Here is a 20365-nt window from a genome sequence, read left to right as displayed (position 1 = left end):
GCAGACAGGTACCATCTCCAGAAAGAGAAGCAATGGTTGGAGTCGCTGAGCTTTCATTAGAAACTGTTTTCTCTGACCTTCCCCTCCCTGATCAGTTAGTCTTCAGCAAAAGCCTTCATTTCATTTCTCTTCATTCCTATCTGAATTAGTTCCGGGCCTGATCTTTTATAGGGCTCTTTTTCTACTACACCCGCTCTTTTAGCTGGTTCTCATCAAGCAAGCAGTCAATAATTTTCTCCTTAGAAATCCAAATCTCTTTCTCTGGCCTCGTGTATCCTTTGTTTTAGTGTTCATCGCAAACTGGTCAAGCCTAAAACCTCGGTTCTGTATTTTTACCTTTGCTACATAAAGGATACTGTTTGACCAGCTGAGTTTCTCCAGCCATTTTTTGATTTTACTTCAACCACGGTGTCTACAGGTTTTCGTTGTCTTACTTTTTGTAATGGCATTGTCCATCTTAATTCTTCTGCGTTCAAACCTACTTCTTTCTGAACTTGGAGCATTCTGCACAAATTTCAGTTGTAACACTGAAATTTTAACTCTGCTTTTCTTTCCACACATTCTGCCTGAACATTTACTACATTTCAGATTTTCAGCATCTGTGGTTTTTTGGTTTACCTGGAGTGTTTTTGACAACAAATTGGGAATTAAACATTAAACCGACTTCCAGTCCTGAACTTCAGAATTCAAACGTGCTTTTTCCATTCAAAATATTCTCCTGCTGCTGTTGTGAGATTAATTACCTTTTTTTAAATAACAAACTGATTTGAATTGGGAACCTTCGCTGGTTGTATTCATTGATTCGTAACTGTAAACACTTGAGTTGCAAATGAGTTGTGCTAATTGTTTAAGTTGAGTGAACAATTCATAAATGGAATAAAATGCTGCAAAGCCAGAGAAATAGTAAATGAGTTGGGCAACCAGCCATTTAAAAATATCTTGGCTAACGTTAGCATTAATTGCTTGTATTTCCCGCCCCCACCCTCCAGACCCCACTGAGTCATTCCAAAAATGCCCATTTCTTGGCACTTTGTATAACCTCCTTTGAAGAAGACCGCAGAGCCCACCTCACTGACAAAAGGCAAAGGAGGAAAAACCCAACACCCAACCCCAACCCACCATTTTTCCCCTGCAGCCACTGCAACCGTGTCTGCCTGTCCCGTGTCGGACTTGTCAGCCACAAACGAGCCTGCAGCTGACGTGGACTTTTTACCCCCTCCATAAATCTTCGTCCGCGAAGCCAAGCCAAAGAAAGTATAAAATGTAACCTTGGAACCCTTGGGAAAGGAGACCAAAAGATTTTGTTTTTCCGGGTGATGAGCATTAAAAAATCTCATTACTCTTATACTCCAATAATTTTGTAATTAAAGCTTAACATTTACTTTCCAGATTAGTTGAGACCCTAAATGTTAAATTTCTGTTGCTTTGTTCTTAGAATATGTTTCATTGAATAAGCAATATTTGTCAAATAATATTTGAAAACTCATTTTCTGATTAAATTGAATGATGATATTTTTCAGTATTACATTTAGTTTCTATGTTGTTTTATTAATTTTTAAACCAAACAGTGTTCCTTTTCACTTTATTTCTATTATCTTGCAATGGGGCTATCCACTTCGCCAAGTATCACCAACAACTTGAGTACATTCCACTTTTATTATCTGTGAAGATCCACATTTTGATTTTGATCCTACCCTCTCAAAATGTCTCAGAAAAAATTTGTTACTGATTCTTTATGTCTATCTGTTTTCCCCCATCTACTCCAGGTTTTTTCCTGGCCATGTGGATATGTCTTTAATCTTAGTACACAACTGAAAACAGACTTTTGGAACTGCTGCTCACAGCTGCAGAAAATTGTGTGGATTATCACAAAGCTTTGCCTCCTTTCAAGTTGAATGACATGATGTACCATGGCAACATGAGCGAATTTGCTCTATTATTTTGCATACTTCTCCCTCATTCATAGGTAGCAAAGTTCTGATGCTGGTTGATGCTCATAGCTGAATGTCCTATAATTCTGTTCTGGAATCCTCTGATGACATCAATTGCTCAATGTGTTTTACACTACCGATTTCTGCTGGTTAAAAATAAAGACATACTCTTCAATTCTAAATTGATTACACTTCAGGTACTGATCTATATTTTTTAACTCAATTTTCCCCAGAGTGAGTTGAGTCCACCATTGCTGATAGAACATCCTCTTCACTGTATGGTACTTTGTGCACAAGTTCATGCTGGAATGTGGAGGAGAAATGGATTTTCCTTAGTCAATCAGGTAAATAATTATTTTATAATATTTTAATACTGTTTAAAATATTTTGTGATAAAATGGTAATTAAAAAATTATATTTATCTTTTTTAGACTTAAAATCTACTTCAGTTATTTTAGTTACCTGATTAGATTCCTTTATAATTAGGTTACAAGTACAAATATCATTTCAAACAGTCCATTTTAGCTCAGGTTTTTTAAAATTTGGATGCTTTCTAGGACCCAAAGAGGAACTAACTTCTCATATCTTTGAATAAATTAATCTTTCTCAAGGAAGAATGAAATGATATAATCTTGCATCAAATTTGTTGTCCATTCACACATCACATTTGCTAGAGTGACCTTTGTTATAATCACACCAAGTCTTCAGCAAAAGCCTTCATTTCAAAATTTATTGGAATTTTGTAATTTAAATTCCAGCCCATTTGAAACTTTCATTGCTATAAAATCACAGTGCAATGTTAATGTTGAATTAAATTGTAAAGTGAAAGGTGAGAAATTGCAAGTTCATTTGATATGACAGAGACTTTTCAAAACTAAATTGCCAATATTGCAGATAACTTATTTTCCCTGTGCAGAAATGAGGTTGAAGTTATTTCTAAAATCTTCGGATAAAGACGGCCCTTTATTGCTCGTCCAAAGGTTTTTTACAGAGGTAATGACAGGCTTTATTTAACCTTAGCAATTCATGTGGTGGGAGATCCCTTAAAATGCTGCCCGATAGGGTGTTTCATGTTTGACCAAGCACACATGAATGCAAATATCTGTATATAACCATATGATGGCATCATAATTAAATTACTAGACTGCACCAGATCTATGAGAGATGGAATTACAGTTTGAAGATACGAGTTCACAACCCGCAATGGTAGTTGAGAATTGTTCACTTAATTTAAAAAATCTGGCATAAAATGTTACTTTCAGTAACAATAAAATTGAAACAATCAAATTGCTGTTTTAAAAAATTGATTCTCTGTAAAAAAAAAGGAATCAGACATCTTTACCCATACTGGTTGACTTTTAACTGTCACCTAAAATGCTATTGTAAGACAATCCAGGGCTATTAGAGATAGTGATAAATAATGGCCATGTAACAAGCATCCATATACAATGAAAAATAGAAATGTATTTGATTACAAACCATTAGTAAACATGTGAAAACGAACATGGAGCATGGAGAAACAGGTTGCCTGAGTGAGTTTCCTTTCCCACTCCCACCACCCTATCCAGAGAGTCTCTCCCTTTGTTCACCTTTTCCATTCTTTCCCACCGCTTATTACCTGGACACATTACCCTCTTCTACCTGGTTCCATCATCCTACCTTGTCTGGTTGCACTTATTACCTACCAGCCTCTGCTTTGTCCTTTCCTTTCATTTACATTTCCTGGCTTTCTTCCTTATACACTCCATCCGACTGCAGGGTCTTGACCTGAAATGTCGACTATCCCTTTGCTTCCAAAAATACTGCTTGATCTGTAGTTTGTCTTTTGCTCCAGATTCAAGCTACGAAGTCTCTTGTGTCTCTGTTCTTAACTATGTTTAGACTAAAAATAAACAAATACAAAACATTTCCAAGAATTTTTTTCTCATAAATGGTGCACTTAATCTGGTAATCTTTTTCCTTTATTATTGAAGTGACAAATATAAAATGACACATTCAGTAGAACAGAAATAGATGCAAGAGTAGATTATTTGGCTTCCATTGGTTGCTTTGCCATCAATAAGGTCATGGCTGATATTTTACCTCGGCACCACTTTCCTGCAATAACCCTATATCATAAGAAAGAAGTAAAAGGGCTCAGTTGTATATATTTTATTAAAGCTTACTTCCTCTTCCCTGACCTTCATTTTCCATATTTTGGATACATTTGTTGCACTTTATATCCTCTTCCTACTAACTACTGTAGCACCATAGGATATTGCAGCACATATTCAGGCCCTTCATCACACTGTTTGTTTAAGATAACAAGTATCTGTGCACATTAGTTCCAATTTAAACCACTCTGCCTATAATCTTCCATGCCACAGTATTTCAAGTGCATATTTAATTCTACATCCATGACTCCTTGGGCAGTGTGTTCATAATTGAAACCAGCTCTGGGTAAAATGCTTCTTCCTAAAACCCCCTCTAAATTTTTTTTACCCACATCCTCTTATGGACTTGCATAAAACAGTACAGTGCAGGAACAGGCCTTTTGGCCCACATGTTTGTGCAAAACATGATGTTCAAATTAAAGCTGTTCATTTCTCTTAATAGATACTCCTCCATCCCCTTCATATTCATGTGTCTAGCTAGAAGCCTCTTAAACGCTACCATTGTATCTGCCTCCTTCACTACACTTGGCAATCTGTTCCAGCACCCACCACTCTCACTGCAAAATATTTACCCTGCAGATCTTCCTTAAATTTCCTCCCTCTCCCCTCAAATGCACGTGTGATGCTTTGATAGTGAGAAAAAGATTCTGACTGTCCACTCTGTCAATGGCACTCATGATTTTATAAACCTACAAGTCTCTCTTTCATCTAGACTCCAGAGAAAACAATCCAAGTTTGTCCAATCTTTTCCTTTAACTCATATCTTCTAAACCAGGCAACATCCTGATAAACCTCCAGGATGTACCTTTTACAAAACCTCCACATCCTTCCTCTAGTGGGGCAACCAGAATTTCACAATATCACAAGTGTAACATAATCAAAGGGAAATGTTTCTTCGTGTCTTTCTGATGTTTGCCACTCAGAGTTTTGTACAGTTTGATAAAGTTCTCATTTATCCTTCCCTATTCTAGAGAAGACAAACTTAGCCTTTCCACTCGCTTGTACTTGAAACATTTCATCCCAGGGAACATTCCGGTGATTGAACCTCATCTTGTGTAATCATAACCTTCATATAATGGGCCTAGGACATTTTGGTATCCACAGTTTGGCGCAGAATATTTTGGCCCGCCTCTCCACTCACTGCCAGCCGCACACTGACAGCCCCACTGGCTGCCCTGTGACAGCCCTGCTTACAAGAGACACACATTAAAAGTAATAAAAAAAGCATTTTCTTTACTTGGTAAATTAGTCTGATCTGAAATACACTGTCTGAACTGGAAGAGGAAGTAGATTTAATATTAATGTTGAAGATAGAACCAGATAACAACTTGAAGGATCTCAGCCCCGCCAGACTTCACTGACAGCCCTGCCAGCAGCCCGAAATATAACAATAAATCCCAAAATGTTTGCCAGGGGAGGGTTCGATTATTTGTATAATGTGATATATAATAAGTGATTATTTACATATTTATGAAATACTGCAATGCTGGGGGTTGCCTGGCCAGCACCAAGTTGTGGGCACCAAAATGTCTGATTCTGTCCTTAAAGTGTGAAACTCATACAGGTACACAGTCCTTTATTTGGAACCCTTGCGGGGGACAGTGTGTTCTAAATTTTGGATTTTTCTGAATTTCGGAAAGCCAGATTTAAACCCACCCAAGTCGCGATGTCGTCTCCCCCCACCCCCCACCCCCCGCCCGACTCATGCTGCCGGTCTCCCTCGCCCATCCAACTTGTGCTGCCAGTCTCTTTCTCCCCCCCCCCCTTCGCCTGCCTGATTTGCGCTGCCGGCTCCTCGCCTGCCTGACTTGCGCTGCCGGTCTCCCCCACCCTTGCCCGCCTGACTTGTGCTAGCGTCTCTTCCCCGCCCACCCGACTCGCGCTGCATGTTTGTCTTCCCACCAGCTGGATAAAGGATTGAGTACCTGTATTTGCAAATGGTACTCCTTCATTTCTGTGACTTATGTTTTCTGCAATTTTACAGCTCTCGTAGCTCGTGTAATCTATGCCCTGACATAATGAAGGCAGGGAGCATTTATACCTTCTTAACCAGCTCATCGACTTCCTGCCTTCAGCGATCCTTGAACTAAACACAGAGGTCCTCCTTTACCTCAAAACTTCCTTTTCAACCATTAACTGTATAGATCTAAAATACATCTCATATTTTGAGATTTAATTCCATTTGCCATTTCTTTGATCATTTTACATATTCAACAATATTGTTCTATAACTAAGGACTACCCTTATTTTCAACAATACTACATCATCTAGAAATGTTAAAATCATACTTCCTACGTTCATATCCAGATCGTTATCAAATATACATATATAACCATATAACCATTTACGGAGCGGAAACAGGCCATGTTGGCCTTTCGAGTCCGCACCGGTTCACTGATTTTGTGCGCCCTCTTCAGGCAATGGTCCCGGTAGATCTGGTCAGAGCTTCCAGTTCTGCTCAGCTTGGCCCAGTCCCCAATTATTGCAGGGGAAGAAGGCACACAGAAATCATTGAAAAACTTATAACAGAAAAGCAGCATCTGTGGACGCAAAAGAATAAGTCTCAAGTTTGTGGCCTGTGGTGCATTATTGATCATAATCGAGGTCTCATCATCACTCTCTGCATGCCGTCTTCAAACAAAATTGGACTAAAGTCCCATGTTGGACCTTTTCTATTGTAGCCTTAAAGTCCATGTAGACAAGATGTTATCACATTACCCTTATCAACATATTCTAAAGATAAAGACCCTCATAGACTTGCTACCAATGTTGTTTGATTTTGTTGCTTATTTTTTTCCATTGCCAAGATAAATTTTACTCCAGAATATCTTGAAATACTCAGTAATCTAGCCCCAATCTGTTTCAAAGATATTCCCTTGCTTTTTGCTCGGCAATCGTGGTTTTCTTGTTACAAATTTCTAATGTCGAATTGGAAGTTCTGTACCTGAAGTCAACATTTCTAGATTTTATATGTTAATGGTTTGAATTATCTTTTGTCTTTGATGTTTTAATTTGGGTGCCTTTTTCATCAAAAAGTTAGATTGTGTATGGTTTTTCTTGTCTGTCTTTGCTATTTTTCTTTGTATTTCTTAGTCTTTCCTTTCTTTAGCTTCTTGTTTTTTTCCAGTTTGAGTAAGATGTACTGTATATATGCATATTTAAAGCTATTGTCTCCATTCTAATTTGATACTGTAATTACAGCACGAGATAATTATTAGGTAATTTGACTATAATATACTATAGATATGGCAATATTCAAAATATGTAATAGAAAATGTTGACATTATCTGTTAGAAAAGAGATTGATATTTTCTTTGTCGATGGATGAAGGAGAAAGTAGTTTTTCTTCCCTCCACCAAAAAAATTGGTCCATTATATAAAACATGGCTTTTATTCTCAAAGGTTAGTAAACTTGACAATATTTTACTTTCTTCCCTGCCAGATCTACTATTATCACAATGTAAAATGCAGAGTTGAAATGTATGATAAAGACTTAATAATGCTCCAGGTGAGTCCATTTCAGCTGAATGCAGTATCGGCATATCACTCTACAAAGAAAATACATCAGATTTTGAATGACAATTGAAATTAAGTTTTCCATACTCTTGCTTAACAGCATTTATAGTTTTTATTGAAGCTTAAAATGGAATTTTAGTTGAAATTATTAATTCCAAAGAGGCCGAACTCTTCCGTCATTCTGCCTCTGGGCTTACTTCCATGGCCGTAACTCTCCACCCTGACCCAAGATATCTTTTCCCGCTTTAAGCCTTCATCCTTCTCCTAGACTCCTCTTTCTGGCCAGCTGCCTACTCTGGTCCTTTTTATTTCCAACTGCCGTCAAGACATCAACCTTTCCAACTTCACCACTCCTTTTTCATATTCTCTGCCCTCCAATCTCATTGCAACAATCTCACCATCAAACCCACAGACAAGGGTGGTGGTGTTGTGGTCTGGTGCACTGACCTCTACTTTGCTGATACCAGACGGCAGCTCTCAGACACCTCTTTCTACCTACCTCTTCCAAAGGACCCCACCATGGCACATCAAGCCACTCTCATCCTCTCCAACCTCATCACCTCTGGTCACCTCCCTTCCACGCTGCCAACCTCATTGTCTCGCATCCCATCTCCGCGCTGCTCATTTCTACCTTCTACCCAAGATACAAAAACCTAACCATTGTTCCTGCTTCCTCTTGCCCCACCGAACTAGTTTAATCTTACCTTGACGCTAACTTTTCTTTCTTGGTCCTTTCCCTCCCCACCTACATCCACAATACCTCTCCATCTCCTCAGTGACACCAGATTCCCCGAACTGGATTGCCTCATCTTCACAATGGATGTCCAATCGCTTTTTACCTCCATCCCATATAAGACCTGTATAGTACTTCACTTTTTTTATGGATCAGAGACCCAACCAGTCACCCTCTACCACCACTCTCTTCTGCTTGGCAGAACATCCTCACTTTAAACAACTCCTTTAACTCATTTCACTTCCTCCAAATCAAAGGGGTAGCTATAGGTAGCATGAGTCCCAGCTACACCTGGCTGTTTGTGGGGTTTGTGGAGCAATCCATGCTGCAAACCTACACAGGAAAGATCCCTCAACTCTTCCTCTTTATATTGATGACTACTTTGGGACTGCCTCATGAACCCAGGATGAGCTTGTCAACTTCATTCACTTTGCGGCCAACTTCCACCCTGATCTCAAACTCACCTGGTCTATCTCCGACAATATTCTCCCCTTCCTGGATCTCTCCGTCTAAATCTCGGGAGATAAGCTTTCAACCAACATATATTACAAACCTACTAACTCCCACAACTTCTTTGACTACACTCCTGTCCCCTGCAAGGATTCTAACCCCTTCTCTCAATTTTCCCGTCTCCGCTACATCTGTTCCCAAGATGAGGTCTTCCAGACCAGATCTTCCAAAATGTCTCCCTCCTTCCACAAATGTAGCTTTCCCTCCACCACCACAAAACTCAGCCCTCATCTGCATCCTCTCCATTTCCTGCTCATCTGCCTTGACCCCCTCTGCTCCCAGACACAACAAACATAGAATTCTCCCTTATTCTCACCTACCACCCCACCAACCTCCTCTGGAATTTCCAGCACACATCTTTCCCTCTCCTTCTTCTCTTCCTTCCATAGGGACTGCTCCCTCCATGACTTCCTCATGCATTCATCCCTCCCCGCCCCATCTTGGCACCTTCCCCTGTGGCCACAGGCCACTTTTGCCCACACCTCCTTCCCACCAAAGGCCGGGGCCCCAAACAGGCCTTTTTTTATCCACAGGACTGATTTATTGCATCCAGTGCTCCCTTTGTGGCCTTCTCTACATCAGAGAGACTGGGTGAAGATTGGGAGATCAATTTATCACACTCATATACTTGCATGTCTGTCCATGGCCTTATGTACTATCTCACCAAGATCATTGGCAAAGCACCTGATTTTCTGTCTGGGAACTCTCCAGCCAGATGGCATTAACATTCACTTTTCCCGTGTCTGCAAACTTGCTCTCTCGTCTTCCCCTTCCCTTTCCCTTTCTAGTTCCCCTCCCCCCTCTATTCATCTAGCCATCCCTCCTCCCCTTGATCGCTGTTGTCCCTTCCCTCCCTCTCCACCTATCACATCCTACCTTTGCGTCCACATTTCTCCACCTATCTTTTGTCCGAATGCCTGCCGACATTTTCCCGTACCTTGATGAAGAGCTCGAGCCTGAAATGCTGGTTCTCTATTTTTATCTTGCTATATAAAGAACATTGTTTAACCTGCTGAGTTTCTCCAGCATTGTATTTTTACCTCATCTACAGTGTCCCATGTGTTTTAATTCCAAAAGAGTTAATGGCAACTATGCATGGCTGATCTATTTTTCTCACATCTGATCCGAACTTTCAGTTAATAAAATTTGAACAATCTCAGATTTAATATTTACATTAGCTGTTTTTAGAACAGCACTTCAAACTTTTATCATTTTTTTGCTTGTTGAAGGGTTCCTAATTTAATTGCAGGAAAAACCTGGTTATGTCCCCACTAATAAATTTGTCAAACAACAGTTATTGCTTTCTATCTACCCTTGAAAACTGATCAAATCATCCTGCATCCATTTTACACTGATGCAAGAGAGAACCAAAAGAACTAGATGCTACAGCAAATTGACAACAGCAAAGCAACATTTTTCACGTTTTTCAGTGGTATGAATAATTATGGTTTGAGAACAGAGTTAATGTTACAAAACCTTGAAAATGTATGTTTTTCAGGCAGGAGCATCTATGATGGATCCAAATCATTTTCTCATGATCATGCTTTGTCGATTTGAGCTCTTCCATATATTTAATAATCCTGACTATGGAAAAAGATTTCGTTCTGAGCCAATGAACAAGGTAAAGGAGGAGAAGCATGGAGTCCTAAATAATTATGTTTTATTTCACTCAAGTTGTATATTCAATGCAATTTTAAAAAAGTGACACATTTTCATGATGATTTTACATTATTAAATTTAATTGCAGACAATTTTAAATGAGGCCGTAAATTTTTCCACATTCATTTTGCATTTTAGGATGTCTTGCAACAAAACAACATTCTTATAGAGGAAATGCTTCACCTGATCATGATGGTAGTTGGTAAGGCCTTGTCCTTTGTCATGTTTTTGGATTCCTTTTCCAGAGGGTTAAATGTGTTATTGCAGGTTTTTTTTGTAATTCTTTATTTATTGCACTATGAACCATATATCAACCAATAGATTTACAGATGCATCTCTTTAAATATTCACAGTGACATTTTCTCTTTTTTCCCCCATCCCTCCCCCCTTCAAAAACAGTAAATATTAAACATATAAAATACAATAAAACAATACCTTTATACAAAAGGAATACAAACAAAAAAAGACGTATCATCTACTTATACACATTAAATCTGATCACGTTTATCTTCTTATCATTTTAGGTGGTGGTGGTCCGAGGCCAGCTCTTTCTCTTATGTTCCATATATGGTTCCCAGGTTTTTTTCAAACATTGTAACTTTGTCTTTTAAATTATATGTGATTTTTTTCCCCCCCAATGGGATACACTTAAACTTGGTTATATATTCCATTAATGTTTATAGTCATATAGTCCAACGTGGCCATCTTATATCTTTATTTTCACTTCTTTTCTGCCTCTTCACCACCTCCATCCCCTTTTTTCCCATTACTGTTTTTTAAATTTGCATTTTTTTATCTCAATATATGACAATGCACTTAAGACATGAAATACCCCAACAATCCCCACAACCAATAACCCTTGAACCCCAAATGAACCTCCCCTCCTTGGATTGCCTCTTGTCCCTTGACGGCAACCACAACCACTTTCCATTCGGTTTGCGAACTTACTCGCAAGTGTCAACTGATTTCGCAGTGACCATTATTCTCCCCAGCGCCCCCAGAGAACACTATTTTCCTATACATATAACAAAGCTCTTTTTTCCCCTTCTTTCCCTTATCCATCTTTAAATCTTTTTATATACATTATCTTTACTTTATATTTTTACATATTTTTGTATATTTTCTTGATGGTCTTCCTTCTTGTCACTCCTCCTCCTCCTCTCTTCTCCTGTCTTGCAAATGTTCAGCAAATTCTTGGGCTTTCTTTGGGTCCGACAACAGTCTATTCTGTTCCCCAGGAATAAATACTTTGAGTACTGCTGGATGTCTTAATATAAAGTTATAACCTTTCTTCCATAAGATTGTTTTTGCCGTGTTGAATTCCTTCCTCTTCTTTAAAAGTTCGAAGCTTATGTCCGGGTAAAAGAAATATTTTTTGTCTTTTATATTCCAACGGCTTATTGTCTTCTCTAACCTTCTTTCTTGCCTGCTCCAGTATGTTCTCTCTTGTCATATATCTTAGAAGTTTTACCAATATGGATATCAATTTTTGATGCGGTGGCGGTTTCGGTACTAATGCTCTATGTGCTTCATGTGAATCTGTCGTTCCCAGCATCTTAGGGATCCATCCTTTTATAAATTCCTTCATATCTGACCCTTCTTTGCCTTCTTTCAGGGCCACTATTTTTATGTTGTTTCACCTACTGTAGTTTTCCAATACGTCAATTTTTGTGACAATAAATCTTGTGTCTCTTTAAATTTTTTTTGTTCTCTTCCAACTTCCCTCTTAAATCATTTATCTCCATTTCTACAGCAGCTTCTCGTTCCTCCACATTTTCTACTCTTTTCCCTATTTCAGTCATGAAATAAGCTTTGCATTTTGTCTTCAGCTCTTTTCATTTTCCTTTTGATTGAACTAAATTCTAATGATAGCCATTCTTTTAATGACCTCATTTGTTCTTCAAAAAAGGCTTTATCTAAATGTTGTCCTTCTATTTTACCTTTTTCTTTCCTTTGAAATTCTTGGTCTTCCTCTTCTTCTGTGTCTGTATCTATGTCTGTGTTTTCTTCTCTTCTCTGTATCTGTGTAGCTTCATCCTTCTCTGGTGAGCTGCTTCTTTATCCTTGCTGGGTCTCCAGCTGCTGTGTCTCCTGCTGCTGGGCCCCCTGCTGAAGGCTGACCCACTGCTGGGCCTTCTGCTGCAGGTCGTCCCCCTGCCGGTCGCCCCGTTAATGCTCATCCTCTTCCCGCCCTTCATCTCTTGCTCATCACTCTTCTTTCTTGTTTGCTTCCCCCAGCCAAACGTCCCGATACTGGGCATCTCTCAGCTGGCCACTCCTCAGCTGAGTCCCCCTCCCGCCGGCGTTAACCTTTTCTGTTACTTGCACATTGCGCATGCCAACTCTTCACGCATGCACAGTTGCACACCTCTTCTTGGCTCTGAGAGCCATTTTTGAAGTCCGCCGGTCGGGAAGACACCGCTCCTCTGGGGACTCACCAACATCGGAGATCGGCTACTTCTCTCCATGGTAGCTCTCTGCTCCGACTTGCAGGTAAAGCCTTCTTCTTTCTTCTCCAATGATTTTTCTTCTTCCTTTTTCTTTTTTGGGTGTCATCTTCTGTCTCTTCTCTGTAACTTTATCTTTCTCTTCCTGTATTTTTGTTTATTGAGCTCTATTTTTTCAATTTTTTTTTCTTTCCTCTGGAGAGGGCTGGTTCCACTCGACCAGCCACTACTCCATCACATGACTCCTCGCCATGTGTTATTACAGGTTGATAACTGTAATATTGTCAGCAAGAAGAGGAATAATCAAGAGATGATAATTCGCTGATGTAAAGGCAGAGGGGAATGCCTTCATGCCTTTTCTTTTGAGGAATAATATCTGACTTGAAATTGCAAGAGGATGTGCAGTGATGTAGAAATTTTTAACTCTTTCTGTTTATTTTACTGTTTTAATTATCATTTTATTATTTGGGGCTTAGGAGAGCGATACACTGCAGGAGTTGGCCAAGTGTCACCTGAAGATGAAATCAAACGTGAAATTATTCATCAGCTATGTATAAGACCAATGGCACATAGTGAGCTGGTTAAAGCTTTGCCTGAAGATGTGAGTACACTGTGTATATTGTATAGCCCTTATACTGCAGATGTAGAAATGACATTGAGACTGTTTAGAATGTTGGTGTAAATGAGATAGAATTTGCACTTTGTTTGGAGCAAGGCATTGTCCAAGGTAGTTTATTTATTTTCTATCCAGAATTGTTTTTAAGAAATATTGTTAAATAAACAAATATGGATAAGTTTTTGATGAACATCACATTAAAATTCATCATATTGCTACTCCCTTTTGCGTTTATTTTAGGCTATTTTATTTCATTTTGTGGTCCTATTTTTCTCTGTTAACATCAACACTTTTGTTATTTATTCTTCCCTGACTTCCATTTAGAGCATCCTATTATTATTAAATTCCCTGACAATGTTTGCAACATTTTAAAGCATGTTTTATTTCTTTCTGTAATGATATAAAGTCGATAGTCTTTTTCTCTCTTCATGAATGGTGCCAAATCTGAACCTTTACAGTTGTTTCTGTTGAGTCTCTATACATATTACTCTGCTTTGTTGATGGGTGCTGGAATGACATGGAGAAAAACAGAAATAAAACTAATGACATAGACACAATTTTCTAAACATTTCCATCTCTGTATTTTAAATTTTCATTCACTGGCTGCTTTCTTTCTTAATTTTCTCTTTGTGCCACCTTGCTTCAAGTGTCAAACATTCTAAAATAAAATTGTTTATGGGGTCCCCACACAATTTGATTGTATCTCATTTTTACATCCCTCAGGGCTGTTGTTTTTGTTTAATGCTTTCATGCCACACCATTTGTTCCATGGGCTAAGCACTCAGAATGTGACAGTAAAAATTTAATGAAGAAATAGGTTAGCTGCATGGACAATCCAATATAAAATATCGAGGAATTGCTTTAATTATAAATGATATCCTGATGAAGTGATTAGTTTTATAAATGGAATTTTTAAAGCTGGTAGTTTTATTCCCTTAGGAGAACAGAGAAACCGGAATGGAGAAGGTTATTGAATCGGTAGCTTATTTCAAGTAAGTGTTCTTATTGTGAAATATTACATTTGTTGTATGGAGTTTGGATTTCTACTAACATTTATTTTTCCAATACAGGAAGCCAGGTTTAACAGGAAGAGGCCTTTATGAGCTAAAGCGTGAATGTACCAAGGAATTTAATGTTTTCTTTTACCATTATTCTAGAGCTGATCAATCTAAGGTAAGGCTTTAAGAAATGGATATTGAGTGTTTATGCATCTGAATTTAAAACTGCTGACTGATGCATATGTGGTGAATGTATGCCAAGCTGCCTGTCTCCCCTCTGGCAAGCCTTGCTGTACTAACATTGGCTTTGCATTATAACCATATAACCACTTACAGCACAGAACAGGCCAGTTCGGCCCTACTAGTCCATGCCGTAGCAAATCCCCACCCTCCTAGTCCCACTGACCAGCACCCGGTCCATACCCCTCTAGTCCCCTCCTATCCATGTAACGATCCAGTCTTTCCTTAAATGTAACCAATGATCCCGCCTCGACCATGTCTGCCGGAAGCTCATTCCACATCCCCACCACCCTCTGTGTAAAGAAATTTCCCCTCATGTTCCCCTTATAATTTTCCCCCTTCAATCTTAAACCATGCCCTCTAGTTTGAATCTCCCCCTTTCTTAATTGAAAAAGCCTATCCACATTTACTCTGTTTGTCCCTTTTAAAATCTTAAACACCTCTATCAAGTCCCCTCTCAATCTTCTACGCTCCAGAGAAAAAAGCCCCAGTCTGCACAACCTTTCCCTGTAACCCAGACCCTGAAATCCTGTCAACATTCTCGTGAACCTTCTCTGCACTCTCTCTACTTAACTCTACTGTTCAGGACTCTTCCCTTGGATATAACTGTATATGCATCTTTCATTATTGTACTATGAGTTTCTGCTAATAAAAGCCATGATTATTGTTTGACCATATCGTCTTTGTCTACTTCATCAACTGGCACTCCAGCATAATAGTTTAAATCAACAGGTGTGAAGAAAGCAGTTGCATGCTTGCCTTCATTAGTCAAGATATTAAGTACAGGAGCAGGGATGTCATATTAGAACTGGTGCAGCACGGTTGGTGTACCAGTTAGCGCAACACCTTTACAGTGCCAGCAATTAGGACTGGGGTTCGAATCCTGCACTGTCTGTAAAAAGTTTGTACGTTCTCCTGTGTCTTTGTGGGTTTTCCCTGGTTACTGGTTTCCTCTCACCGTATTGAGAGTGCAGATTAATTGGGTGTAAATTGAGCATCATGAGTCGTGGGCCGAAATGGCCTGTTACCGTGCTGAATGTCTAAATATATAAACTATACAAGGATTGGTGATGCCATACTTGTATGGTTCTTGTCACCCATCCATAGGAATAACATTAAGCTGTAAAGGGGCCTAAAAAAAAATCAGAAGAATGTTATCAGGACCTGTGGTCTTCAGTTGCATGGAGAGGCTGGGACATGGAGAGGCTGGGACTTTTCTCCCTGGAGCTCAGAAGATTGAGGAAAAAAAACTTTATAGACGTTCTTGAATAACATGATAGAGTTTATGAATATCATGAGAAGCATTAGGTAAGGTAAATAGTCATAGCCTTTTTCCCAGGATGGGAAATCTAAACTAAATTTAAGGTGAGAGAGGAAAGATTTAAAAGGGACTTGACGGGCTCCTTTTTCCATATAGAGTGTGATGAGTATATGGAATAAGCTGCTAGACAAAGTGGTACAGGTGGGTACAATTATAACATTTAAGAGACATTTAGCCAGGTACTGAATATGAAGAGAAAGATTAAGAGGTATATGGGTTGAATGCATGCGTGGGACTAGCTTCAATAAATAACTTGATCAGTGTGTGCATATTAGGCGAAAGGGCCTGTTTCTGTGTACTCCTTTACTCTGTTTGGCAAGTCGTTTGTTTTCCCTTAATTTTTATCTGTGCGATGTTGACCAAGAATTTATGGATTCCTTCTTTATAGTCCTGTAACTTCTTAATTTAAAATGTTCTTTTTAAGATCTAATTATGACAACTTTTTGCTATCCATGAACTTGATTTCTTCCTTCCTTGAAATGAGGCTTTGTACCATGTCAGAGCTATCAATATATTCATTGAGGCTTGAAAGAATGCTTTTTGCAATATCAGACTCTTGTATTTCATTTTAATGTTTTACTTTCCTTAGGCTGAAGAAGCTCAGAGAAAGTTAAGGAAGCAGAATGGAGAAGACACAGGTATATTAAAAATATTTTCCCTTATCCTGTACATCTTTTTCCCCTATTTTGAAGCTAATTTTCAGTGTGGAGATTGTCTTCACCAGTGCTTAAATTAATCTAGTTCTATGCTTTAATTTTGATTCTGATTTAGCTTCTAAATTGAGCAGTACGTAGCATGCAGTTAAATGGTAGAAGCAGGTACTGCCAAAGAGAATAATGTATAGTTTATGACGAGCAGGTAAGGATGAAGAAAAATGTAAACGAGCATGTTTGCTTTTTGCATATTTTTTTTACAATTTATTCAACAGTAATTTGGACTGCAGGATTGGCCAGGAGCATGACACAATTTTGGTTTCATCGGCACGCATGAACCTGCACAAGTACTGTTACTAACCTCAGTAAAAATACAAAAGTACGTTTACCAAATAAATATGTGAACATTTGAACTGTATTCTGTTAGCCCTATCCACTGTGTGCAAACACTTTTGCCTTGAGTCCATAGCTTTATTTCATCATAATTTTTGCTTGTTTGAGTGGGAAAAGACAAGAATTTTACATGCACATTCATATATAATTAATGAAGAAGATTTTTCTTAAGCAGTAAAAAAGTAAAGGTTGGATTGGAATAGGGTAAGAAAAAGCTAAAACAGAAAGCAGAACGTAGGAAATCTGAGGGACTATATTAATAAAAAGAGATGTCTAAAAGGGTGCCTTAACCTGAATTTAGAAAAACTTCAACCAACAAAGAAATAAACTGTCGGTAACCAATGCTGTCATGTTTTCAACAAAACAGGAACTAAGGGCAAATGCATTTGTTCCTCATAAAACTATGGTAGATGTTACTGAGGTATGCAATAGAAGAACAAAGATGTAGATTGGGTACATGGACTTACCAAGGCCTTTGACAAGGTCCCACATGGAGGTTTGTCCTGAAGGTTCAAAAACATGGGATCCAACATGCGTTGGCCAATTGGATTCAAAATTGGCTTGGTGGTAGTGGAGAGTTGTGATGCATATTGTTCCACCGTTGCCATCATCTCGCTTAACATTTTGGGTGACAATATAGTTAACATGATTGGTAATGCTTGTGGCTCTCAAAAAAAAGTGCTAGTATAATGAACACTGAGGAAAGCTATCTTGCATTACAACAGGACCTAGAACAACTGAGAAGTGGTCCAGGGATGGAATTTAACTCAAACAAGCTCAAGGTGTGGTATTTTGGTAAATTAAACCAAGGCAGGACTTGAATAGTAAAATAACAGAGCCTTGGAGAATATTCCAGAACAGAGACTCATTGGTACAAGTACTGTATATTTCTGCGTACATTGAGTCTTGAAACCCTCAAAAAGCACTCAAAAATCAGGGGTCAACTTATACGCCAGATACAAAAATGAGTCCTTAAATTCAACTCAAAAAACCGCTTGATATAGATTAGGTGTATAAGACGACCCGGAAGCACCTCCCCACGTCAGGCGCTTCTGCTCCCCGACACTTCCCCACCAGCGGGTGCCGCCATAACCCACCCAGACATTTCACATTTGTAGAGCTCGAGGTCCCCTCTCCTCAGTAGGCTGAAGTCTCCACTCATGCCTGGGAGCCTGTGGTCCCCACTCCTGCCTGGTAGGCCTAGGTTCCAGCTCCTGCCCGGGAGCCAGAAGTCTCTGCTCCTGCCCGCAAGCCCGACATCCCTGCTCCTGAGCAGCAGCTGACACACAGTTGTAGTTTCTGCACTGAGTACACTTGGGCAGCGAGGCGACTTATTCGATGCATTTGGTACCACACCCAATGTTGAGAATGGAGTCGCTGTCTCCAGCTGCAGCGATGATGAAAACTTGGACCCAGCACAATTTGACATCTTCCTGACTTGCTTGCTTAATTTACAGATTTGTAACTTGGCAATTTGACACCAGTCTCCGGCATATTCCTAGCAGAAAATTGGGGGATTGACTTATATGCCTGATATATGATGAAAATGGGGCTGACAATTGGGACCTGTTTTATGTGAAGGTCAACTTGTACGCCAAAATATACAGTATGTTGTTCATTGAACGTGGCAACACAGTAAACAGGGTGGTGAAGACAGCATTTAATGTGCTTCATGGATCAGGTCATTGGGTACAGTTTTTGGAATATTGTATTAAGGAAAGATTTAGAGGGATATTGGCAATATGTGGACAAATGGGAGTCTTTTGGAATGACAACCTGGTCGGCATGCATGTGTTGGGCCAAGTGCCTATTTGTGTGAGTCATAGCTTATTTAAAAAAAATAGGATATAATATACTGCATTTCAAGATAGAGAAAAATGGGGGGGGGGGGGTGGCGTGGCGTGATGGAATAGGTTGGAGACCTGGAAATATGCATCACCCTGCAGAATTAATCAAAACCCAAAATTTAAAAAAACTTTTTTCCAAAAATTACAATATTGAGATTAGTTCTGAACTTAACTATAGTGACTACCAAGAAATCAAAGATTCAAACAGTAAAGAAAATGATAATTAAATAGGTTAGTACGATTGAAGAAACAGGGCCTACCTTAACAATGGAGCCTTTGGAATTGCCTCCTCTCCCTCCAAGATCGACACGTGCTATGATGGCAAAAATCAATGTAACTCCAGCGCTGTTTCTCCAGGGAACTTTTGCGCATGTGCACAACTGAATCAATGTCACTATAAGGAGCGACTAAACCAGCCAAGCCCAGGTCTGCTAGCGCTGCTAGTCAGACCAGGACTAAGCCAATGGCTTGCAAACAATCAAGACCAATGCTATCATCAAGTGAAGAGGAAAAGGAAGAAGTTAGAGAAGAAGAAGAAGTAATGGAGGGAGTAGGATTATTATGTTGTGGAGAAGAACCCCAGTTTACTCAAGGTATGGAGGGAACACAGTTTGAATATTCTCAAGTTAAACTTCCAGTGCAGATCTTTCCTTTTTTTTTGAAGACTTTATTTAAAATTTTATAACATGAATACAATAGAGAAATACATTTAAAGAAAAATTTAAAAAAATTAAAATGGTATGATTACAATATTACATCAGAAAACTGCACAAAATAACCCCCCCCCCGTTAATTGTAACACAATATTAGTAATCTAACTTAAAATTAGTCCAGCCCTCCCCCCAAAATAAAGAGTGAAGAGTTAATAAAATTAACAATATTATATATGGAAAAAAAATACCCACTTACAAAAAAAGAAATAAAACTTAACCTAAAAAAACATTCTAACAACAAAAAAAATTTTTTTCAATACTAAAATATCACGCTTAAACATATATTTAAATCAAACTTAAATGCATATAATTAGCAAATGGAGTCCACTTTAACTTATAAAAAGACATCTTATCCTGAATTGAAAAAGATATCCTTTCCATAGTCAAACAAAATTTCATCTCCAAATACCACTTATCTAAAGTTAATATATTTTTATCTTTCCAAGTAAGTGCTATACATTTCTTAGCCACGACTAAAGTTAAATAGATAAAGGAAATCTGATAATCCTCTAAACCTAAATCAATTAATGATTGCATGTTCCCTAATAAAAATATATCGGGATCTAATACAAGATGGATATTATATAAACTGTTAAAAATAGATTGAATACCTTTCCAAAACTGTTGCAATCGAT

General features: G+C 38.7%; 1 protein-coding gene across 5 annotated transcripts in view; it reads left to right on the top strand.

The window, feature by feature from the left end:
• ubr2 (ubiquitin protein ligase E3 component n-recognin 2) overlaps positions 1-20365 on the top strand; it is a 177991-nt gene that overhangs the window by 81680 nt on the left and 75946 nt on the right. For all 5 annotated transcript variants that reach the window (XM_069931156.1, XM_069931158.1, XM_069931157.1 and 2 more), the window contains exons 17-24: positions 2165-2275; positions 7527-7592; positions 10342-10464; positions 10641-10704; positions 13426-13550; positions 14505-14557; positions 14636-14738; positions 16714-16762. In XM_069931156.1, the coding sequence (XP_069787257.1) occupies positions 2165-2275; positions 7527-7592; positions 10342-10464; positions 10641-10704; positions 13426-13550; positions 14505-14557; positions 14636-14738; positions 16714-16762 (694 nt within the window). The remainder of the gene's footprint in view (positions 1-2164; positions 2276-7526; positions 7593-10341; positions 10465-10640; positions 10705-13425; positions 13551-14504; positions 14558-14635; positions 14739-16713; positions 16763-20365) is intronic.

Source organism: Narcine bancroftii, chromosome 4 (assembly GCF_036971445.1).
Source record: "Narcine bancroftii isolate sNarBan1 chromosome 4, sNarBan1.hap1, whole genome shotgun sequence".
NCBI lineage: Eukaryota > Metazoa > Chordata > Chondrichthyes > Torpediniformes > Narcinidae > Narcine > Narcine bancroftii.
The sequence above is the reverse complement of the archived record's forward strand: the minus strand, read 5'-3'. Positions and strand labels throughout refer to the sequence as shown.